Source organism: Contarinia nasturtii, unplaced genomic scaffold, assembly GCF_009176525.2.
Source record: "Contarinia nasturtii isolate CC-2019 unplaced genomic scaffold, AAFC_CNas_1.1 Cnas_scaffold_1634, whole genome shotgun sequence".
NCBI classification, from domain to species: Eukaryota; Metazoa; Arthropoda; class Insecta; order Diptera; family Cecidomyiidae; genus Contarinia; species Contarinia nasturtii.
In genome coordinates this window covers 208-24,141 of record NW_022198969.1, presented here as the reverse complement: position 1 = coordinate 24,141, position 23,934 = coordinate 208, and the positions used below count along the sequence as shown (strand labels likewise).

At 34.4% G+C, this 23,934-nt stretch overlaps 6 protein-coding genes and 2 long non-coding RNA genes across 11 annotated transcripts; 2 read left to right on the top strand and 6 right to left on the bottom strand.

Moving 5' to 3' along the window:
• Window positions 1-6: 6 nt before the first annotated feature.
• On the top strand, window positions 7-3,366 carry LOC116346727. The gene is made up of 7 exons (XR_004201624.1): window positions 7-681; window positions 849-895; window positions 1,164-1,302; window positions 1,366-2,461; window positions 2,585-2,631; window positions 2,737-2,887; window positions 2,948-3,366. It is a non-coding gene; the product is annotated as an uncharacterized LOC116346727 (long non-coding RNA).
• On the bottom strand, window positions 2,235-5,368 carry LOC116346728. 2 transcript variants are annotated; one of them, XR_004201625.1, is made up of 5 exons: window positions 5,252-5,368; window positions 4,886-5,165; window positions 4,650-4,721; window positions 3,764-3,890; window positions 2,235-3,546 (listed from the first exon to the last, which is right to left on the bottom strand). It is a non-coding gene; the product is annotated as an uncharacterized LOC116346728 (long non-coding RNA). The 2 variants fall into 2 exon arrangements; XR_004201626.1 differs by lacking the exons at window positions 2,235-3,546; window positions 3,764-3,890 and having other exon boundaries at window positions 4,576-4,721; window positions 4,886-5,162; window positions 5,252-5,337.
• Window positions 5,369-5,634: 266 nt separating this feature from the next.
• On the bottom strand, window positions 5,635-7,161 carry LOC116346716 (zinc finger protein 283-like). 2 transcript variants are annotated; one of them, XM_031776915.1, is made up of 3 exons: window positions 6,408-7,161; window positions 6,066-6,314; window positions 5,635-5,976 (listed from the first exon to the last, which is right to left on the bottom strand). In XM_031776915.1, the coding sequence occupies exons 1-3, from the start codon at window positions 6,961-6,963 to the stop codon at window positions 5,885-5,887; spliced, it is 897 nt and encodes a 298-aa protein (XP_031632775.1). In that variant the 5' UTR covers window positions 6,964-7,161; the 3' UTR covers window positions 5,635-5,884. The 2 variants fall into 2 exon arrangements, with proteins under 2 accessions (XP_031632775.1, XP_031632776.1); XM_031776916.1 differs by having other exon boundaries at window positions 6,429-7,161.
• Window positions 7,162-7,353: 192 nt separating this feature from the next.
• On the bottom strand, window positions 7,354-9,513 carry LOC116346714. Its single transcript, XM_031776912.1, has 3 exons — window positions 8,620-9,513; window positions 7,799-8,549; window positions 7,354-7,739 (listed from the first exon to the last, which is right to left on the bottom strand). Exons 1-3 carry the CDS (start codon window positions 9,442-9,444, stop codon window positions 7,708-7,710), a joined length of 1,608 nt encoding a protein of 535 aa, XP_031632772.1. The 5' UTR covers window positions 9,445-9,513; the 3' UTR covers window positions 7,354-7,707.
• Window positions 9,514-9,704: 191 nt separating this feature from the next.
• Window positions 9,705-10,983, bottom strand: LOC116346722. The gene is made up of 2 exons (XM_031776924.1): window positions 10,036-10,983; window positions 9,705-9,965 (listed from the first exon to the last, which is right to left on the bottom strand). Exons 1-2 carry the CDS (start codon window positions 10,856-10,858, stop codon window positions 9,943-9,945), a joined length of 846 nt encoding a protein of 281 aa, XP_031632784.1. The 5' UTR covers window positions 10,859-10,983; the 3' UTR covers window positions 9,705-9,942.
• A 389-nt stretch (window positions 10,984-11,372) lies between these two features.
• Window positions 11,373-12,962, bottom strand: LOC116346721 (zinc finger protein with KRAB and SCAN domains 1-like). 2 transcript variants are annotated; one of them, XM_031776922.1, is made up of 3 exons: window positions 11,893-12,962; window positions 11,534-11,818; window positions 11,373-11,462 (listed from the first exon to the last, which is right to left on the bottom strand). In XM_031776922.1, exons 1-3 carry the CDS (start codon window positions 12,791-12,793, stop codon window positions 11,431-11,433), a joined length of 1,218 nt encoding a protein of 405 aa, XP_031632782.1. In that variant the 5' UTR covers window positions 12,794-12,962; the 3' UTR covers window positions 11,373-11,430. The 2 variants fall into 2 exon arrangements, with proteins under 2 accessions (XP_031632782.1, XP_031632783.1); XM_031776923.1 differs by having other exon boundaries at window positions 11,902-12,962.
• Window positions 12,963-15,852: 2,890 nt separating this feature from the next.
• LOC116346723 (zinc finger imprinted 3-like) lies at window positions 15,853-19,249 on the top strand. The gene is made up of 6 exons (XM_031776925.1): window positions 15,853-16,845; window positions 16,909-16,980; window positions 17,046-17,231; window positions 17,869-18,033; window positions 18,099-18,163; window positions 18,467-19,249. The coding sequence occupies exons 1-6, from the start codon at window positions 15,955-15,957 to the stop codon at window positions 18,618-18,620; spliced, it is 1,533 nt and encodes a 510-aa protein (XP_031632785.1). The 5' UTR covers window positions 15,853-15,954; the 3' UTR covers window positions 18,621-19,249.
• A 346-nt stretch (window positions 19,250-19,595) lies between these two features.
• On the bottom strand, window positions 19,596-22,220 carry LOC116346724 (zinc finger protein 59-like). The gene is made up of 6 exons (XM_031776926.1): window positions 21,297-22,220; window positions 21,129-21,212; window positions 20,531-20,722; window positions 20,304-20,468; window positions 20,162-20,229; window positions 19,596-19,874 (listed from the first exon to the last, which is right to left on the bottom strand). The coding sequence occupies exons 1-6, from the start codon at window positions 22,146-22,148 to the stop codon at window positions 19,745-19,747; spliced, it is 1,491 nt and encodes a 496-aa protein (XP_031632786.1). The 5' UTR covers window positions 22,149-22,220; the 3' UTR covers window positions 19,596-19,744.
• Window positions 22,221-23,934: the final 1,714 nt, after the last annotated feature.

Below are 23,934 nucleotides of genomic sequence, written 5' to 3'. Positions count from 1 at the left end.
AAATAGATTACAAACTCAAAAAAAGAAATGCCATAAAAAGGAAGGGGGGATTCGTTACATTACTATGAATTTGTGCTGCAAACAAATATTTTCGATAATTCAAAACATGAAAAGTGCAGAAAATACTCAAAACATAAAAGAAACCAGAAAATTGACGACTTTAAGACGCTTATCAATGTAATTTTAAGAGTTATTTTGTCCCATTCTTTCGTTACACGCTTTCTGCCTCCAGCACATATACCATATATAAACAATTCGCGCTGCTCAGCTGTTACTATTCACTAATGTGACAGCTAATGTCAAACAAAATTATTTGTTGTCATAAAATCAAACAACAAGTCTATTTCCGTGTCATAGATATCAAGTAATCATTTTATTAAATTCGAGAAGCAGTTCAATTTAAGCCGTTTCGCATTCATCCAATAAGTTAAACAAGAATTTTAAAAAAATGTTCTAATAAAAACAAATAACAATAAATTTCTTGTCAACTTGAGGTTTGACAACCAACCAATTTTCTTTCAATCTACATTTTTTCCCAATTGTTCAAAGTGGAAATGCTTCCAACTGTGACCAATTGCTTTTATTTCATTAGTTTGAGAACTGCCGGTCTCATTCTGGGTGTTATAAGCATTTGCATAGAAATATTTTATGTCGCCTTTGGTGTGAATTTGATAGTAATGCGTAAGTATTTTCTCCTGAAAAGATTTTGAGTCATATAGTCAGAGAATTGATTCCGGACAATATTACGAATATCACGAAATTCGTGATTTTTTTTAGAGAGAATGTTATGTCATACATCGGTATTCGGTAACAATGACTTTTTTTTTCATTTGTATTTTCTATTTTAGTACTCTTCATGGCCACTTCTTTTGCATGGATATACGGCATCTTAACAGTGAGTTTTAAATACTATTCACTACCACTCTTTGCCAACTATTTTAGTTTTAAGGAATAAATGAATCACTTAGAATAAATCAACATTACTAGATAAATGTCTTCAAATGCGTTACTGAAAAAAGTCAGTCAGCAAAAGCGTTATAAAATATATGGACGATGACACGCTTTTGCTGACGTACTTTTTTCTATAACGCATTTGAAGACATTTATCTAGTAATGCTGATTTATTCTAGGCGGTTCATATGTATTCTTCCTCTCTCAATTAGAACAAGCCAATGTTGATGGTCCCGAATCTGGTTATTCATTTAGTACCAGTAGCAGTTCCAATATGTACTTATGTGCTCATGGCGGTCTTTGGTGATCCCCAAAGAGATTATGAGACATTTCTTTGGCTGATCATTTCAGGTATAGGAAAATTAACTAAACAACATCGTAGCCATAATTTTATGTTCAAACTCCCATTTTCAGCTTTACTTCTACACTTTTGGATAGTTCAGTATTCCCTTTACAAATCCATGGTTAAACTGCAGTCGTCCGAAGGAAATAATGAAGTGAATCGAATGGAAGTTACAATGTTTCCCTTGTGAAAAATCATAATTGAAATGACTATTTTGGGATGTCTTGAATGGTGCTTTATATGAAAATGACTTTCATGATTAGTGATAATCGGTTACATATAAACTAATGAGTTCTCTCAACAAAAACAAAAATGTGGAAAAAGGTTGCACTGAAATAGCCTTGAACAAACAATTAAGAATAAGAGGATCCAACTTAATTGTTAACTGAGCATGGCCTATTTGATACACATATAACTTGCATAAGTTAAAAAAGTATACCGACTCACCTCATTTTTGATCATAAATACCTCAAATCTCTTTTATTACTTCAATCATATTTTGAATTGTTATTGTTGTTAAGATGGTTTTTGAATAAAAAATTAAACTAAATAAAAAAGGCACACCCTGATCAATGTTGGTCAAACACAAATCCGAATTTAACATAACAGCCAAAACATGAGAGAAATATATATTTTATGTGCAGTGTACCACATTTTACAGTTGATACATGCAACCAGAGGTGAAACACAAAATCATGAGATAAGTAAATTTACCTACTTCCAGGCGCCTATCGTTGTTTGTCAAATTATGTTCAAGGCAATATCAAAGCTTATTCTGTTTCATTTTTTTGTATTCTATATTCTTTGTAAACAATATTCCTATATATTGATTTGACAGCCAATTTGGAACCGGTTATTTACTGCAGACAACAATTCTCACCAAAAATATAAGGCGTAGATTGAACAATATTTTTATCAAATTGGCCAAAGAGTCAAAAAATATTTTTCCCCAAGAAATATAATTTTTTTATTCATTTTGAGTTTTAATACAACCAATTCATCAACGGACTTATTCGAAATTAATCGGAGTCAACATGTGTATTGTGACCCATTGTTTTTATTTTATTAGTTTGAGAAATGCTGGTCTCATTCTGGGTGTGATGAACATTGGCATTGAAATGTTTTTTATTGTCGTCGGTGCGAAATTAGTTACTACATGTGTAATGCGTAAGGATTCCAACGTGAATATTTTTAGCGAATGAAAAATTATTGCTAAATTGATGGAGCATTTACTTTAATATTTCTTATCAATTTCTGATGTCAAAAATTCCGTTGTATTTTATATTTTAGTGGTTTTTGTAGCAAATTCTTTGGCATGGATTTACGGCATATTGATCGTAAGTTCCATAGTCTAAAAAAATTCCCTTGAGTGATTTTAAAACAATTAATTAAACAGATAAATTTTGAAAAAAAAAATAATTTTTCTCTTCCAAACAAATCAGGACAATCGAAATTTTATGCTACCGAATCTATTCCTCTATCTAATACTCGTGTTATTTGTACCATGGGTTTTTGTGGTAATTGGTGCTTTTAGTGCCATCGGTGGTAAACCCATGAAAGATTATGAAGTGTTAATTGGATTAATAATTTCAGGTATAACCAAATGTACAAAAAAGAGTAAACGCGATTTTATGTCCAACTTTCCTTTTGCAGTGCTACCAATATACTTTTGGATAGTACAATATTCTCTCTACAGGTCCATGTCTAAACCAACACCCGAAGTAAGCAATACATTCAATGAATTCTCGAATGAAGTTTAAACATCGAATCGCTACAATTTTCGTGTCGAGCAAATATAAACAGACAGACAGACAATAGTAGACAGACTATTTTAACATTTTGCATGAATTCAATTATAGCTTCAATTATAGCTTATATATTTTTATTACGAGACTATTGAAAAATACTCTACTCCTAATTGGCATTGATTTATGGTGCAAACATATTTTTTTAAATTTAAGGGTACGACTTGTTCGTTTTTTAAAGAATTCCCGTGAAGACTGTGACATTAAATAATAATCAAGAATGTTTTCGATCTTGTTGCAAGCAAAAAAACCATAATAAATTTTCATTTTGGCAAAATATCTGATTTTCAATAAAATAGACATTCATTTTCAGTCTACACATTAATCCGACTCCGAAATATTTTAGGAGCGATGACCATCAGTAAGTTTTCTTTCAGCTAAGGTGCTTGAAGTAGTCCAATATTTTCGACCATTTATCAGGTAACGAATTGGATTTTCCGATCAAATCTGAAATTGATTTAGAGTAGAACTGATATGAACAAAGATTTTTAGCCGACACTTTTTTAATGCTTCAAAAATCAACAAATCTTCTAAATTAATTAGTGTACAAATTAACCAAATATTGTATTTTTGATGCAATAATTATTTCACGAAAAAAAAAAAATATTGAAAAAATTCAATTAAGCCGGGGACGATAGAGTTAAATTGTACTGATAAAAAATACCCATGAATACTGCTGCATCTCATCTACATTTGACCCTTGGAAACATTTTTTCGAATAAAATAAAATCGATATGTGTATTATTGCTATAGTCTCATCGCTTGACCTCGTTGTCGAAACTAATTATTTTCTAGAATATTTTTTTATTTAAAAAAAGAAAATAAATTAAATTGTCTGATGGTGAGAAAAATTGTTGGTTAAAAATGAAATAAAAATAAAAAAAAATTATTTTAATTTTTTTTTTAAATTTTTGTATTAATTTTCAGCAAAATTAATTTTTGACTCTAATCCTTTTCTTCATATTAGCTGAATGGAATTTTTTGCTTTTCCATTTTTCATCAGTTTATCCTAATTTTGATGCATGAAACCTTTTTTTTTTAAATTGGCAATGTGGTCTAAATGTGTAATTTTTAAAATAATTGTATACTCTCTTTGGTATGGACCATCTCGGCTGTCACGTAATAACTATATGATGTAATTGGCTCCAATCGGAGCCTTCCTTCACATATGATTGTCCGAGAATGAATGTGAGTCTTCTCGTGAGAGTTTATTGAAATGTAACACCGCCATACAAAAATTGCTGACAGTCAGCATTTTTTGTATGGCGGTGTTACATTTCATTAAAAACTCTCACGAGAAGACTCACATTCAATCTCGGACATTCATATAAATAATAATAATCAATTCATGGAAAAGTCCAAGTAGTAATGTCTGATAAGACAGAGCACATCAATCGTTGCAGTGGAAACACTGCTATAGAAAAAAAAATTGCAAATAATTTTTTAAAAAATCATCCTTGAAAAAGTTCAATTATTATTGATGTCACACTGCAGTGAAAATATGCAACGATATTATGGAGATTAGAATTGTGTTGAACTTCATTAATTACATTATATCTATGGCAGCTAATCTCTCTCATTGTCTTGTTTTCTCCACACCACAAATATCACAAATGTTTGGCCTGGAAAAAATTCAAAATGAAAATTATTATTGGATGAAAACCGTGTGCATCTGCGATTTACAACACTCATCAATTCTGAATATTTTTGCTTTGCAGGCAAAATAAATTTAAAATAGGGAAAAACATATATTAAAATTCTTCGGTACGGCAGGTTGGGTATTCACATGATGTGGTACATATTTTTATAAAAAAACTGGCTGCACAGACTTTGGTTCTTGCGCCGTTGGTTTGGTGCCTCGTGAGCGTCTATTTCTAGCGGAATATTCTAAAAATAATATTAATGTTGTTCGTATATGCTCAGCATTGCCCGTGGCTTCACTCCACAACCGCAACGGTTTTCCATCATTTCGTTGTCAATTGGCCGCCTCATTATCACAAGACCAATATGCATTCCACGACCGGTTACAGTTCCTCTTGGGCCTTTCGTCACGGTTTCTCACACTGCTGACATAAATAAAATAAGTAGATACAATACGAAACATGAGTCATATCATGGATTTACAGAGATAATGGTCAGAGCAAAAGCTTACCAATTGTCATGTTTCCTACCGCCGACTTGAATTTTGTTGTCTTCCAGCATCATCGCACATACATAAAAAATTACGGTCGGTTTTTGTTGCGATAAAATTTTAATGACAGTTCAATGAAAACATTTGACAATTTGCGTCAAATTGAATGTCAAAACATCTATTTGTGTGAAAATAAAAAAAAATGATCCAAACAAATAAACAAAACATTATATGGAAAATGAATTTGCCTCCGAAGCAAACAAAAAATGGAATGCATTTTTTTTATTGAAGTAAAAACGTTTTATTCAGTCGTTACAATACAATGCCTGGTTTGAAACTTTTTGTTTAGGCTTAATTAAATGTCTAATCATGAGAATCGTTCAAATAAAATTTTATGTCAATAATAAAAGTGGCATCAAAATAATTATTTTTAGTTCAAACAAACTCATTAATTTTTGTTCATCAGTAATGGTCAATGCATGTTAAATCCATATATGTTTTTTATGGAATTTCTCATCATCAGTATGCTTAAGTCTAATGTTCCGATTAATGCTATTATTATTTCAGGTGTGTGTATGTGTATGTGTTTGTGTGTGTGTATGTGTATGAGTGTGGACAAGTTGTTGTGTTGTCCAATGGTCTATTCGCTGTAATTCAGCTCCATGGCTTTGTTTTGTTATGTTGTTCTACATGATAGTTGGAACATCGACGATCGGATGCTGATTGGCCGGATTTGCGTGGATTTTCTGGAAATAAATAAAAATGCACAATTTGTTTTTTAAAAAAAGACTGGTCCCAAACAAAAGATCTTCAACGGTGATGATGAGTAGCTTACCTTTTCGGTCCTCGTACATAACCTCAAATTCAACGGTCGATGGATGAACAGCAGTATGATATTTATTTTTATGCAAATTAAATGCAGACAATGTGCTGTATGCTCGTTCACAGCTCTTGCATTTATATCGCATTTGCTTCTCTTCATGAACATTCATATGCCGTTCCAAATTGTATCTATTGCTCAGCTTCTTGAAACATACCGGACATTCGGATGTTAATTTGCGTCCCCATTTGCCTGGCGGTACTTCTGTGAAATAAAAATACCAATTGAATTTAATATAAATACAATCGTCACAAAAAAAAAACGGGGTATAGAATGAATTGCTCATTGAGAAATTACCTTTTTTGAATGACACTTTACCTTTTCTAAGTTCGTACACCACTTCGAAGCTAATGGTCGACGGTTCATCGTTTTTATGATGGACACGTTTGTGCGAATGGAATATTGTTTCGGTGGTATATGCTCGCAAGCATGTTTTACATTTCCACAATTTTTGCTTTTCATCGTGCAACGGCATATGACGCTCCAAATTGTATTTATTGCTGAAAGGTTTGTAACAAATCATACATTCGTGCCGGGAACGACGCACATGACCGGGTGGCGGTCCCGATTGTTCTTTCACTTTTGATGAACCACTTGATGCGGCCGTCACATTATTTGGTGGTGCGGACATATTTTGATTTTTATTCGATTGATTCGGCTGTTGTTGTAATGTTGATGGCGGTGGTAATAATGCAGACGATGCATTACCAACCGGATTCAAATCCGCATTTACGGGATGTAATGGCGTAAATGTATCGAATCGTGGCGTTGAAAATTGATTCAACGACCGTGACGACGATGGTGGTGGTAATAATGGTTGCACCGAATTCCATACGTTGTAGAGTTGATCCATTTTCACTTTTTTTTCGATTTAAGTCTTTTGCACTGCAATTTATTGTCGCTCAATTTTATGACACTATTCGCAACAAACGGTCAATTAATTCGATGTTATGGTACTCGGAATTTTATTCTTTTTCTTAGTGTAAATCCAATGATTTTGACGATGCAATGGATGCTGGCGTGCTTTCCAAATGCATTTATTTTGACATATTCATGATGACAGTTCAACAAAAGAAAAAAAAAAAATAATAGCGATTTGACAGTGGCGATGTTGACACTTTTATGTCGCACGTGGCAACACTGTCTATCGCTGTCTAATACTGTCTAAACCGACCAGTTTAAACAGAGATCGCTTCAAATATTTGAATTAACGATTACCGGAAAATTTATGGTTTCCCTTTGAAAAAATTTGAATTTTTATTTAAAATGGTTATAAATTTGACATTTTTTTTACTTTGAATAAAATCATTGTTCAGTCTTACTAGTCGTTTTTGTCTATATACAATTACACTTAATTCAATTTGTACTATACTTGATTCCCTATAAAATGCTCTCTATACAATTATTTTCATGCAATTTTCATGTCTCTAAACTAATTTAAAATGCTTATCCGTTTGGTATTAGCTCTGGATTCGTCCTAAGTAGTAGTTGGCCCTGAATGCCCATGCAAATTGGTGTCTCTAGACTAGTAAAAAAATGATGTGCGTCACGTTTGGCTATGGTCTCGATTTGTAAATGATGTATGCGTAGTGTTTTCTCATAGCGTGGATTGCTTTTTTTTCCGCCGTTCTGCAATTGAAAAAAATTCAAATGAAAAAGTACAAATTCCAAATGCATGTAAACCCTACCTTCCATGGTCTTTATCACGTCTTTTTCAAACGCAATTCTGTCCATTCGAGTTGGTATGGAATCCATTGGTGAACCCTCAGCTTGATGGTTTCTTATTGTGTGTACCTTCAACTCCATATTGTTCCAAAAATCTCCATCACAGAAGAAGCACGTATACCGTTCTTGATGTCTTTCGTGTAATTCTAAGTGTTTTATCAAGCCAAATTTGGTCAAAAAAGGTTGGGAACATTCGACCTTTGCGCATATTACAATTGGCAACCATTTCAATGGTGTGATGTCTGTTGGCCAATTTGGCATCGGTAGTGTGGGTTGCGGTAAATTAGCAAAAAACGGTGCTATCAATGATGAATTAACTGTCATCTCAAACTTGATTTCCGACGGCTTGACATTGTTATGCATGAGATGTGCATGTACATTAAAACCTGATTTTGTGATAAACTCATCTTTGCACTTTTTACATTTATACCGCATATGTGGTACTTCGTGAAGTTTCATATGACGTTCACGACCAAATAAATGTGTAAATGTCTTTTCACATAATAAACATTTTTTCTTTGCTTCTTCATCCAATTCGGCCAGTTGTTTCTCTTCGTTCTCTATCCATTCATCAAATTCTAACGGTCTTAGTTCCGAAACGTTGGCTCGTAATGTATTTAAAACAGTGGAATCTTCAATTGATACCATATCATTGTGGTCGAGTTGCTCTTTGGGTGCAGTTAATGTGAAGGCACCCTTTTCGAATGCCTGTGCCTAATTTCAGCATAAAAAAACAACAAATAATTAATGAAAATGGAGTGGAATCAAATCTGAATAAAGGTACCCTTAAGTCATTTGACGGGTGGAATCTGTTAACCGGTACAACCGATTGACTCGGTGGCTGTATCGATGACGATGACGGTGATATCGCCATGAATGACGCTGATAACGGAATTTCCATCCATTTTGTTTCGGCTGAAGATGGAAGAGGCACAGTGTTTGTCGATGTAACATACGGGGTCGATTGATAATTACGTTGTGCCGACGGCGAGACAATCGTGAATGAGGTCGGTGAAGACGATTTTTCATTCAAACTCGAATTTGGTGGTGAAAACCAATTCTCAATTATTCGAAGCTTTTTTGCTGGCGATGATGGTGGCGATAGGATTACAAATGACCGCGACATATTGTTCAGATTTGAAATGGCCATCGGTTGGCTCTTTGGTGGAACATATTTTTGCACAGCCGATCGATTTGGTGGCGACGGTGTTGATTTGGATGATTTTCGCATTAATTCATCCGGTTGTATCTCTCTTAATGGCCTATTTAACATTGAATTTTGTTTCGATGATGGTGACATGGATAACAATGTAAATGATGACGATACATCATCCAATTCGGTTTGATCTTTGACGGGTGTCGTTGTTGACCTTGACTCCATTGAGGATGATGGCCGAGGTACCAATTCCCATGTTGCTGTTGGTGACAATGACGGTGAATTTGATCGTGCCATTTCATTTTTTTTATCCATTATTAACGAATTTGATTTTTTTCTTGTTCGCAAAATTTCCTTCGACTTTAATGACTCTTCGATTGTGGCTTTGATACCTAAACTAGCAGTTCGTTTAAGTTTGCGACTTGGTTGAGTGTTAACGAGTAACTTTTTCATGTGCAATTTGCATGCAAGTGAACGGTTTAATTTTTAGCTACTGTTCGGAGCGTACTTGTTGCTATAGTCGCACATTCACCCAATGGAAACAGCGGAAAAAATTTGCGCGGCAAATGCAATTTGACAAATACACTTGACACTTTAACTCAAAACCAAGTGGTTTGTCAAACCCCTTTTTATTCAAAGTATGAAAAACAAAACGTTAGGCAAAAACAAAAACAGATTTTTTTTTTACATAGATCGACTATTTTTTATTGAATCATAATCAAATTTTTGGTTTGTCTTTTTTTGTTTAGATAAATTGCTTTTTATTGTGAAGAATAAATAATTGTCATTTCTATAGTACTAAATATCACTTTCTTGTGTCGTCGATTGAATTTGATGAAATGATTGGGTTATATCCATATTCTAAATATCGCTTTGCGTTTTTGGTGTGTTGCCCATTTATACATTCAGCTGCTTGGCTTCGTCTGCTCCGTTTGTCGATTCTTTTGGCATTCACAAACTTCTACGCGTCGTTTCTGAAAGAACGGAAATAGAAACCATATTAATTTGAAAAACATCTCCATTGCTCATTGAATATATATTTACCATGTACTTTTAAATGACGATACACACTGGATTTAACGGTATACTCCTTTGTGCATACTGGACATTCATATTTTTTGTTTTCATTCTCCGTTAAATCTCTTAGCATTTTCAATTGGTTGGGTTCTGATTCTATCTCTGGTTCCGATTCCGGTGGTGTCAACGGCACTATGAATGGTGGCTGTACAACCGTTTGATTAATTGTTTCGTGCACGCCTATTTCGTTGTCATCTCCTTCCCATTTTACTGTTTTTCTCAATTGTGTTTTCGACGCCACAGTTACAATTGGTTTATGCACCTTCGGCTTGGCCTCATTCGATTTTTGTGTGATTTTTTTCTTAGCAGCTGGCGGTGAATCGCTTGTTGTTAGATCGATTTTTCGTTTTACACACTTTTCCGATGCTTTTTGTTCGGCTTTTTGAAGTGTTAATAAATTGAAAATGGCATTGGAATCGAATTTTTGTTGGGCCGTTGTTTGTCCAAGTAGATTTGATACGGCATGCGCAAAAATATTTAACTGTTGTTCGTTTATTGTCCCCAAATCTTCTTTCCGCTGACTAATTTCGGTCGAGTTTAGTAGTTCACGGAATTTATGCTCAAGTAGCACAACTTGGGTGCTCATGACATCGTATTGAAAGATTTGCTCTAAACATTCCATACAAATACAATTCCGTTCGTCGTTCACATTCCGATGTGAACTATTACCATTTAAGAATTTCTCGATGAATGTACTGACCTTTATATTCGATATCACCGACTTGATTTCACATAAATTTTGCTTATACTCGGTGGTTTTTTTATTACAAACATAACAATTGACTTCCATTTTGACGCTTCAGGGAATCTGATGGATTTGATTTTTTTAGATTTTTTTTTTTACCGTTTGACCGTGCTCTTTTTTTTACCGTCCTTGCTCTTCAGCGCTCTATATTCAATTGGTATCGGCTAAATATCATTCGCAGTGTGTGCACCGCTTTGGCACACTTGTCAAATCGTTCAAATGTGACATTTGCTGTCTAAAGACCATGCAAACGAACACAATTGACACAAAAAATTCAAATTTATTCAACTATGATCCGGTTTTTTTTTCTCTTCATAATTTTTATTTAAAATTGAGTTTAGATATATAAATAAAAAAGCATATTTTATAGTCAACAAATGAAGACTCTCTTTCTAATCATTTGAATTGATTTCAATGTCAATATTAAGTATTGCCGCCAAAAAGTTATTTGTGTATCAAGTACAGTAATTACATGGTTTTTCTCTTTTTATCTCTTTTTGTAGCTAATTTTGAATTTTATGTATTAGACTATATATCTGAATATCAAATCGTCTTATGTAAAAAAAAAAAATCAGCATCGTTGCTTCGTTTTGTTCGTCGTCCATTCAACTGTGTTATCAAACATCGAATGTTACTTGGGTGGAGTTGCCTAGAAAAAGCACAAAATTAAATAGAACACACCTCAAAAGTTGGAACCAATTTTGTTCGGTAAAAAGGTACCTTTTTTCTCGTCGGTCACAATTTCAAATGTGGTGCTCGAATCGTGGTGCCGATTTCTGTGTTGGTTAAAATTGGATTCGGTGGTGTAACTTTTACCGCAATCATTCGCCATACATTGGTATCGTTGTTGTTGCTTTTCACCGCGGCAAGTCTTCTTGTGACGATTCAAACTATATTGATTGCTAAACGTTTTACCGCATGGCGTACATTGTTGTATAGCTATCTCTTGTTCTATGGCCGATACAATGGTTTCGTTCGATGAAGTCGACAGATTTGGTGAATTTTCTGCGTGCAAAAAAATAAGATAACAAATTAACCGATTTGATTAGTACAAAGTTCAGAAGTTGTAACTTATTTATTTTCGGTACCTGTTTTCTCCTCGTGCACGATTTCATATGTTGTGCTCGAATCATGGTGTCGATCACGGTGGTTTTTGAAACCAGATTCGGATTTGTACATTTTGTCGCAGTCCTTGCCGTTACATTTGTACCACTGTTGCTTATTCGCGTGCACAGTCAAATTGTGACGATGCAAACCGGATTGTCTGGAAAACGTTTTGGAACATGGCACACATTCGTGACTTGAACTCGATTCAGAATCGTGTGGCATTTGCTCTTTTTCTGTACTTTTGTCTTGAAACGTTTGGTCAAGTGGCTGTGCCGGGGACCATAATGATGGCATCGATTGATTCAATCTCGTCTTCATTTTTGGCCGTACTGATTTGTTGTCTTTTTCAACAGCTTGTCTTTTTGGCGGCGGTGTATAGTTTTCGATTTTACGCTTTTTTTGTCTATCACTTGTTCGTCTATCGGTCGTTCGCTGAGACATCAAATTATGTGATGTATTTTCCAGTGTCGTAGATACAATGCTTTTCTCGTCATTGTCTGTTGTTGTTTGTACCACAATCAAATCTGCTGTGTCAATGTGAGCATCGTCTACAGTATTCGTATCAGCAGTTTGTGGTCGATCATTTTTTGGCGCCACATCGTCATTGATTCCGTTAGCTAGCAATTTTTCACGAAGTCTCTGTGTTTGTTGATTTGCCTTCACGCGATTTGTATCGTATTCCAATAATTCCAACAAACATATTGGACAAATGCAGTTCGATTCATCGTGTAAATTCTGCTTCGAATGATTTTCGTCTAGAAGATTTTCGATCAATTGGCTGATTGGCGTATCGGTGAAACCAGACCGAATTTTGGTCAAATTTCGCTGATACTCTGTTGTCTTTTTGTTGCACACAAAACAATTTACTTCCATTTTAACTTGTGCTATTCGATCGGATGGCTTGGCCACGGCTGATTTGGCGATAATTTTTTTACCGTTTCTCTGATGTATTTTATGTATATTAATTTTTTACCGTTTGCTCACCGTAAAAATGCAAAAATGTCTTCTCTTGTTGAAAGCACGAACGCAACTGATTCGCACGAACGAAAAGAGCGTTCGCAAGCGACTCTACTCTAAATTTCAAATGTTGACAGTTTATGTCTATGTCTAATACTCTGTGTAACGATCCAAACACTTGACAAAATTGATAATCAAACTGATTTATTTATAAAAGACAATTTTACAATTCAACAACCGGCAACGATTATTTTTCTCGCTGAATTTTTCTTGCATATTCAGATCGATTATGATATACAATTTGAGGCTCTTTCAAAATAGATCTTTTCGCAGTAAGCTCAGTTAATTCAACTATTGGTGTTGACTCATCAAATTTGTTAGTCAAGGTTCGGTGGTTTTAGTCGTTCCACTCGGCAACTCAGCTCCATGTCTTCGCTTGATATGATCTCTTAAGTAGAATTTGTGCTCAAACGCAGCCGGACACAAGAGACATTTTTCCGTCTTCGTGTCTTCTGTATGGCTCTTCTAATGAACTCTGCAAAAAAAAAAAATCTATGAATGCTCTATTTTTAGCATCAGATAATGATGTCGAGGTATTGGCAATGAAAACAGCTCTTTTTTGACTAAAAATAGTTTTAATTTGTATAAAAGTGAATGATAGGATTTTGTTCCATCACGTTGTATGCAAATCACTCTCTCTTCTTTGAAATAGTAGTTATTTTTCATACAGAGATGAAATGTTCAGCAAAAAAGACTTACTCCATGTGACCTTTTCGTTTGAATTTCATTCCACAAATTGAACAGGCGAAGCGGCGATCCGTTTTCTATAAAACAAAGAATCAACATGTGATTTCAATTTTTCTTTCAAAACCCTATCTGCAAAAGAGATGGATATTGGATAATATCACCCAAATAGATAGTACTCACGTGTACTACAGTATGTTTCAGCATATAATATTTATTTTTGAATAATTTTGGGCACTGCAGGCATTTTACGGTGCGTTCTTCTATGTGACTTCCCTGATGAATTACTAGATTAACTTTATTCGAAAATTTCTTTCCACAATGTTCACAGAGATGTGTGGGTTCTCCCTGCAATGAAAAAAAATGAATTTTGTATTTTTTTGTTTGCGAAAAAAAAATGTCGAAACTAAATCAGAAGACTAGACACGGCATTCAAATGTTTCACATCAGTTATTTTTTCGAATTTCTCACAGCTTAATTGTTCGCACATACATGGCCCCCGTAGAGACGTCTAATGTGTGTCCGCGAATAGATTTATTGACTCACATGACCTGATACATAATTGTCACAAATCACACAGGCATAACGTGGTTTATTCCTATGCAAATCCAAATGAGCCTTGTACGAATCCTTATCTTCTAGATGATGCAGGCATTGCCGGCAAGTGAAATCTGGATGCTCATTGTGCCATTTCATATGGTTCTGTGGGGAACATATATATCACAAAAATAATAGCAAAAGAGCTTGATTCTCTAATTGTAATCCGAAACTTGGTTCGATCAAATCCCAAGAGCGATGAATAAAATTAGCATACCCGAAATGATCTAAAATTCTGAAGTTGTGTGTCGCATTTATCACAAAAATGTTTCTTAGCATGTGTTCGAATATGTCTCTGTGGAAAAAAAAGGGGTAAGTATAAAAAAAACCGTTGAATTTCCAATTTTATCCAAACCAACATCATAAATTCTCTTATTAGTGTATACTTGTCCATCGTTGCAATATATACACAGACGCCGTATATTCTCAATTTGATTTCCAGGTGGAGTGAATGTTTGCTTTTCAGGCTGTGAAGGACGATGTTGGTGATGGCAATAATGCTTTGGCACCAATCGATGGTTGTGATTTGGTATTAGAGATCTGTATTGGAGTCGATTTGATTGCTGAATGTCCCCCTATAACAGTTTGTTGCATGTTTGATTTAGATATTGCCTGTGTCGGTGATGTAACTATCATTTGCTGAAATTGTTTCATCGACACCACTTGCGCTTTCGATTTAAACAAATTCAGTGTCGATGAATCAGCATTCGTTTTCACAAGTCTCACTCTCACAACTTTTCCGTCTTTTTTCACAAAAATTTCTCGATATTTGGTCTTTGCAATCGATTCCGGTAGCTGTTTTGGTGGTTTAATGGTATTTTGTACTGTATGTGTTGTTTTAATTAAATTGGTTTGCGGCACGTCATTCTTTGCTGCCAAATATCCATCGCGAATCGTTTCATCGGGCTCAATTTTCACTCGGACTTCATTATTATCTCCGTTGAATTCATTGACGAAAACCGTTGCTTTATGGCAAATATCGTGCGGTGGCTCAATTTTGGCCTTAATGAAAGTGGTTTCGGTGCTCAGAAGTACTTCACGAAGTTGATCTTCTTGTTGCTTCACCTGCATAACCATCCAATCGATGGAGAAAGCTTCCTCCAAACATCCCTCGCAAATACAGTTAGATTCATCGTCCACGTTTCGATGGGATACTTGGCCATTGAGCAGATTTTTAATAAATTCACTGATTTGTCTACCTAAGGGGAGAATCACAAAAAAAATTAATTTATAATAATCGACAAATAATCGAAAAATAATCAATAACAATTATTAAATAATAGAAAGGCAATTTTTAAGTGAATTGCCTCTAGTGTCTACCCGAATGATTTGTCTTTAATTGTGTCAAATTTTTATTACAATTATCCGAGACTTGATTACACACATAACAAATGTCTTCATTCATTGTTGAATATATGACGATGGACACGTTTATTATCGTGTTATAAATGAATTAATTCCACTTTTATCGGCAAGAATTCGGAATTTTTCTGTCGTTCATTTAGTGAACGTTGTTTACAAATTCCTTTGACATAACACTTTTGTTTTTATTTGACAAAGTGACAGTTTTTGTCGAAACCAACGCACTGGTGTTCATTTTCAATTTATTTGACAGTAAATGTCAAATATTCCATTCAAATACATATAATATCTGAATGCTCAAATTTATAGTTTCAAGCGTCAAGTTTTTAAACAAATAAAGATTGAAGTATTACGAAAACACAAAATCATCAACAATGGAAGACGTTTGCTACGTGTGTAATCAAAATACAGAACAATTACAGCGAGACCTGACAAAAATCCAGTCAAAGCATTCGAAAAAACTAATTAGTGAGCTCATTGAAAGAGTCATCAATGGAGATTTCTCGCATCGAAACGTGGACGATGCTTCAAACTGCATTTGCGAGGGATGTTTGGAGGGAATTTCAAAATACGATTTGATATATGACCAAGTAAAGCAGCAAGAAGATGAACTCCGTAAACTGCTTCTGAGCACCGAGACTGATTTGGCGACTAAAGTCGAAGTGAAAAACGAGCCACCAATTGATATTTACCATGATGAAACCGTCTTCGTCAATAAATTGGTAAATGGTCAGCAAGATTTCGACGAACAAACGCCATCAATCGATTCATCACCGTCACTGGAGGGAACAGCTTCAATGGAAACAATACCAGCTGCGTTGCCCGATACAAATTCAAAGCCCAAGGAAATGTTGATAAGAAATAATGGAAAATTGATGAGAGTGCGAGTGGTTAAATACATCAATACATTGGAAGACGATTCGGTGATAAAGAAAAATGAATCTAAAGACCGTAAATTCATAGTACTTAAATTGCCGACAAATAAACCATCGAATAAAACGGCAACACTGCCAACAGTTCTCAACGGTGCCTTGACCCCATCAGTGAATCCAACCGGACTTCAAACTACGTCCACTCCCATGATTTTGCCAAAAAATGGCATTCCACGATTTGTACGCAGTCTGCCAACCTCAACATCATCAACGGCCGCAAAAACGCTCAACTCATCGTCCACTCCAAACCTGGCAGCGAAACATTATTCAAAATTTCGAAAACAATGTCACTTATGCAACGATGGAGTCTTTTATAACAAAAAAGCAATGACGGTAAATTAAACACCAATTATTATTAATTACATAAAAAATTTGAATATTCTTTATTTTTTCCAGAAACATATGCGAACGCACAAGAAAATGTGCCAGAAATGTGATATATCATTTAAACATTCGAACCTGTTTCGGGTAATATTTCATTTATTTTTAATATTCAAATTTCAACTGATTTTTTGATCAACAATTTTTTTCAGTCGCATATGAAATGGCACGATAGTCATCCTGGATTCACATGTCGATATTGTCATTATCAGCTGGAAGACAAGGATGCTTACAAAGCGCATTTGAAATTACACGAGGAAAAAGAACCATTTAGTTGTGTTCTTTGTGACAAGGTGTTCAGTTTTGAGCAAAGCTTGCAGAGACACGTATTAATTCATGTGAGTGGGTTGGCCAAAAGAGTAATAATGGAATGAAACAATTGAGTGATAGTTGTGATTTGATTGAATAGTAGCGCTATTTGTGACTATTTACTTAGTGATAGGATGCCAGCATTTAATATATGGCCAGAGCTGTTATGGATACCTTGTAAATGATACCCTTTCTTCAGGTGCCAGACATTATATTGAGATATTTTTAGCCAGATATCGTCTGGAGCTGAAATGGAGTGGAAACAATAAAAGTGATTGTTATAATGACTGTGAGCAATGTAAGTGTAATAGCCATAATATCACTTCTATTGTTCTCACTTCATTTCAGCTGCTGACGATATCTGGCTGAAATTTCTCAATATAATGTCTGTCAAGTGCTGCACAGTTCTATTGACTGCCCGCACTTCTCCGTAGCCAGTATCAGCTTTAAATATAAATGGGGTCCAAAATTTCAGCAAGTGTTGCAGGGGATAATGTAACACGATTTTGTGTATTAGAGAATATACATCTTTCAGAAAATTATAGAAGGAACGATGTTATGTCAAATAAACAGTTATGAAGTTCAATTAAACACCGCTTTATTCCCAATCGACAAAAATTTAACACAATATTGCATTGGAGATAGTAATGTTTTCGTCCATTGCAGGGACCAGCAGACCATTTATGCGAACAATGTGGAAAAAAGTTCTACAACAGCAGTGCGTTGAATAATCATAAAGGTCTCCATGCCGAAGAACCCACCGTAAAATGTCTATATTGTCCGAAATTATTCAAAAACCGACAAGCTATGTTCAGTCATCGTAAAAACCATGTAAGTTGTTTTTACTGTACCCAAACAATTGGAATAACATTGTGATTGAACTTTTTATTTTATAGAGGACGGATCGACCGTTTACTTGCTCAATTTGCGGAATGAAATTCAAACGCAAGGATCATATGCAGTAATTTTATCTTCTGATAATTGTTTTTTTTTTATATAATCGACTGTTATTAATGTCATTCGGGGAATTTTCGTCCATATGTGTTGGAAAATTGTGTCATATTACTGGTTTTAGTCACACACACATATATACACAATTTTTGAATGAAATTGTGTTAGCGGCGTGGCGTGATGGCTGATAATCTTTATCATAGCAAAATTATTAATATAGCCTATTTTCTAGATTATTTGAAACTGAACTTGTACTGCTAATTTAAAACTGATCAAAAGAGGTTTATTAAAGAATTTGTTTTTTTTTTTGCAGAGTTCATGAGAAGCGCCATACAGAAGACACGAAGACGGAAAAATGTCTCTTTTGTCCGGCTGCGTTCGAACATAAATTCTACTTAAGAGATCATATCAAGCGAAGACATGGAGCCGAAGTGCCGAGTGGAACGACTAAAACTAGCGAACCTTAACTAACAAATTTGATGAGCCAACACCTGTAGTCATAAAAACTGACCTTATCTATTGGTGTTGACAATTTGAAGGAGCCTCTACTTTCGATTAGTTTATTTTTCGATGACTTTAAAATATCAAAGATTTTCTTAATTCAAATTTTATATCAGAATATTAACGTTACCAGTTGTTAAGCAATCCCAAGTCAAAATGGAAGCGAATTGCTTTGTTCACAAAAAAGATGCTGCCAATACGCCGCTCAGCAGATTGATCGAAAATCTTCTCGGCGGAAGTCATTTAGTCCGGAATTTACACGACAAATCGAATTGTCTTTGTACAAAATGTTGTTATCGATTGCATCACACAATTTGAGACACACAACGTAAAGACAGGAAAATACAGGATATTTATTCACCGAGAATAAATGAATTCTAACTTCTGAGTTATGCACTAATCAAATTGGTTATTCTTTTATCTTTACGCGTGCAGAAAATTCACAAGATCCGTCAACTTCATTGTATGTACCCGATATGCCGGTCACAGAAACCGAATTTGATTCGTCACAAGTGTATTTGCCATAAAAAAAAAACAACGGTACCAATGTAATCAACTACGAATATAATTTTAATAAACACAGAGATCAATATCACGATTCAAGCATTAGATTTGAAATTTTGAGGATAAGGAAAGAACCTTTGGATTTGGAGTATTCTGAATCATGTTTGCCGCCCGCGCGATATCGCAAGAGTTAGATATTTGATGACACCCAAACACAAAGAGACAAATACACACGAAATGAAATCGAATAAATAAAGAATTTAGAGCTCAAAATTAGTTTCGAAAAGAGAAATAGGAAACATTTGTACAATTGTATTGTTTCACTGTCGTGTTTCAATTCATGTCATGTTTTATTCAAATTATATTCGGTTGTTTTATTACGATTTTTGCGGTCAATAAGGTCATTTTAAAATTAGAACGAATAAATAAAAATTCGATTTACTTGAAAAACATTTGGTTCCTCTTTTATTTTACAACTCCAAATTGGAGTCTCCAATACTATTGATAAAACTCAAAAGTCAGTTTTTCTATTCAAGGTTAAGTAATTATCAAAACCCATATTTTAAGACGATTTTCCAATGGCATTTCATTTTTCAGGCAATTCATGATGTTTTCGTTTGATGTGTTGATTCAGATGGAATTTGTGTTCGAATGACGATTCACACAGATGACATTTCAACGTTTTTGTATATTCTATGTGGCGTCGTTCATGCTGCCTGAAAAAAATACAATCCAATGAAATATAATTATTCAATTGAGGAATATGAAAGAAATTATGAGACACACACACACACACACAGAGAGAGAGAGAGAGAGAGAGAGAGAGAGAGAGAGAGAGAAACACAGAACAAACACTTATTTTAAGATTCAATCTTCTCTCTACACTCTGATATAAAAAGTTGCTGAACACACCGAGATGGGCTAATATTTCAGCTGACTGAAAATCTCTCGGTATTATCACTGTATACTATAATGTTTGACTTAAAAAGAGCACAGAACTTACTGCATATGATACTTGAGTTTAAACCTCATTGGGCAATGTGAGCAGGCAAAAGGTCGCTGTGTGTCTGTCTGTTGAGAGAATAAAAAAATCCTTCTATTACAAATGTCCACGCGAAGGAAAGTTTTTAAAATTGGTGTAATACATGTGTTTTAACGTGCACTTTAAGGCCATCTTTTGATTTGAATGCTTTCTGGCATAGATGGCATTTTTCCGGACGATCATCGAGATGTCTCTTGCGATGGACTTCCATTTGTCTGAGCGTTTTGAATTTTTTGCCACACAAATCACACATGTTATTTGCTACAAACTTAAAGAAAGAAAAAATATTGGGGTTTTTTGACAATGAAATTATGATATCATTATATTTACATGAGTGGTCATATGAATTCGTATTTTGGAAAGATTTGGTGCCGGAAATTTTTTACCACAAATCACACATTGAGTATGAGGCAAGCTGTTGTGTAGTTTCAAATGTTGAATTAAAAGGTCTTTATTTTCAAGTGGCAAACAACATATGTAGCAAACAAACCCAGGGTTTCGGTTGTGAAAGTTTCGGTGTGTCTAACAAAGGGAAGAAATAAATGTACATATTTTTGATGAGTTGCAGCTATTGATTGTCGTTCGAGATACAAGTTTGATGATGGAATTAAAAAAAACAGGCTTGGACCAGTTGAATACTAGACAGCTGCTATTAAATGAAGAGAAATTTCTTTATTTCAAATCATCGTCAGGACGAACGTATGCTAATTGCAAATTAGTAATTTTGGCATCTTTTGGTATGGTGGACAAATTTTTGGTTTTTGTCATGGGCTGTTAAAAATATCAAAACTGGTGTGGTAAACACCAGTCCCCAAATATGGTTATTGTCCGGATCAGCCCGAACCAAAGTCCGATTGGCACAAATTTGTTTTTGGCTACTTAAATAGTTTAAAAAATTGATACGAAAAATTGTCATCAAATAGATTACCTTATGTTTGCCACGATTCGTAAAGTGTATGTTGCATATATGACATGTTTGTGCATCGATTTTTATATGTTTTTTAAGGTGATTCTGTTTTATAAAAAGGAAAATGGAATTAAATGTGTTAATGATCATTGAAAGATTTGAGAAAATGTGATAGAAAATACGCGGTACCATATAAAGATATCGGCAATATTTTTTACTGTCATTGCAAATTATACACTCTTCTGATATGTAATTCGCACCAGAAAATGCTTCATCCTTCGAGCGTTTTATTTCCATGCGTTGCTTTAATTGTTCCAATAATACCATCGCGAGTTTTCCATTCTCGCCCATTTCAGGAGCTTCGACATTAATTTTATTATTATCCTCGGATACTTCACTTTGCTCCTCATCTTGGTCAGTCATTACACTAGACTCCTCGAATTCTTCGAAATGTTCTGGTGGCATTTTATTGTTTGTATCCAGTGGATCCATTCCAGTTGGGTTCACTACGCCTGCATATACTTCTGGTTCATTGACACCTTCTTCCTCATCGTCGACTTCAACTTTTACATTTTCGGTATTTTTTTCCTCGTCTTCACTCTTGACTGCTTGAACTGTCTCTATTATCACCATGACAGCTGACTCTTCATTTTGAGGATTTGTATTTCCATCAATCACTTGCTGTGTTAATGATGCTTCATCTTCTATCACGGCCAAATGTTCATCATTCTCACATTTTACTCCATTATCGAATTCCATCTCATTGCCTAGCAATTTTTCCGTCATCGATAGAACACTTTTTAATTGAATTTCTTTCTTTCTCGCCATCCAACGCATCCAATCATATTTATCAATTACATTGTAGCACTTTAGACAAATACAATTGTTGCAGTCATCAACATTTCGATTTGATCGAATATCAATGAGAATCGTCTTCAGCAAATTGCTCAATAACATTTTTGAATGGTTTAATTTTAGTTTGGTGAAATTCTGACGCCACACATCCATCTTTTCATTGCAAACAAAACAAAATCGTGCCATTTTCCATTGAGTTTAACGCCAATTAGTTAATGCACTGTTTGTTTGGAAAAACTGTGACAATATCGACGGTAAATAAATGAAATTGGTTTGTGAACTGATATTGATTTGACACTTTCTGTCAGATGCGGAATAGACATGCCATAATTTTGACATTATGAGATGAGAGAAGTGTCTATGTGCGTGTATGAGTGCGTGTGTGAGAATATGGATTGACAAAGCGCATAGTTTAAAAATGAAAAATTGACATGATGTACAACTGTTTTAATAAAAACCACAATAAATCTAGTTAGTTCCAGAATTAAATATGAGATATAACTTTTTGTGTTTCTCAGCCAAATGAAAAGATATAATAAAATATAAATGTAAAACTGTTTGAAATAAAATAAAAGACTAACTTCCTGTATCGTAAGATTTTTTCCTAGCTGCCATGGTTTGCGTCAGGTCCTCCAAACCAAAAATGTGAAGGCAATTCGTTACACCTCGATGGCACGGAACATGGTGCCAAATGCAACCACTTTATATATTAGGAGATTTTAGGAGACCTATTGATCAATTAGAAGATTACATCGACATTAAATTATATATGGAGCTACTTGATCTCCCAAACGATGATAATGTAAGATATACTTCACATCATCAAGCTATTTTTATGAATAATTATTTTCCAAAGAATCCAATGATGCTATGCAACGCGAAGAGAAAGATAGAGCGTATGACATGATTCGAAAGTTGATTTGAATTCTTTCCGAATATCAGTTTTCAAATCTAAAGCATTCTATTTATAAACTAAACAGAAGATGTGTTACTGAAAAATGGAATTAACCCTCAACTGAAGAAGAAAAGTCTTGAAACAGAACTCTATTCGGAGTGGTAACGAAAACTTACATTCTATTGAACAGCAAAAACGTTCCTTTATCCCACGATTTTTCATTTTTATGGCGAGAAAACTAACCATTTTTAACTATGGAAAATTATATGCAATGATGATTTCAATAAAAATTAAATTATGAACTTAAACGATCAAGTGTCATTAAATACACAGTTTACTTAACATTTAAACTTATACTTATCAATTATCAATTTATTAGAAAGCGCTTCCGCTCAATGAAGTGTCAAATTTTTTACCAAGAAAAGTGACTCAGTTGTTGACGAAAAAAAGCATTGTATTCGTCGCATTAAATTCTCTATATTTAATTGAAGGTATGCAAAAAAAAATTTCATTTTGCATTTAGTTCTTCTTATTTTCATCAAATACATGCTAATGTTAGTTATATCAATTTTACAGACATTAATACAATATACAACATTTTTTATTTCATATTTGATGACATACGTTATCAGAAGACCGACAAAGCAGATACAATGGAGCAAGAACAAAAAGCCGGCCGAAGTGGAACAAGTGTCAAAGGAATGAAATCTAATGATCCATCTGAACGTGCTGTTGTTGCTATAAACGATGAACATCAATTGGCTGATATATTCAAACTTACCATCGACTGTTTCGAAGAAGTGTTCGACTTTTTATCGCTAAAGGATTTGATAGCTATTGGTCAAACATGTAAGCGAATGAATCGTATTGCCGGACGTTGTTTCAAACTAAACTATGGAGGCGAACAATCAAAATTTATGAGAAAGGGTTTTTACCTTGACCGTGTACGAATAGATTGTTTCAGTAATTTCTTACAAATCGTCAAAGGATAGTACAAAAAAATTATACGAACAGTACTAATTGTTTTGGTAGAAGAAGAAACACTGATCACTATGATTTTTTTTCACGCCCTGATCA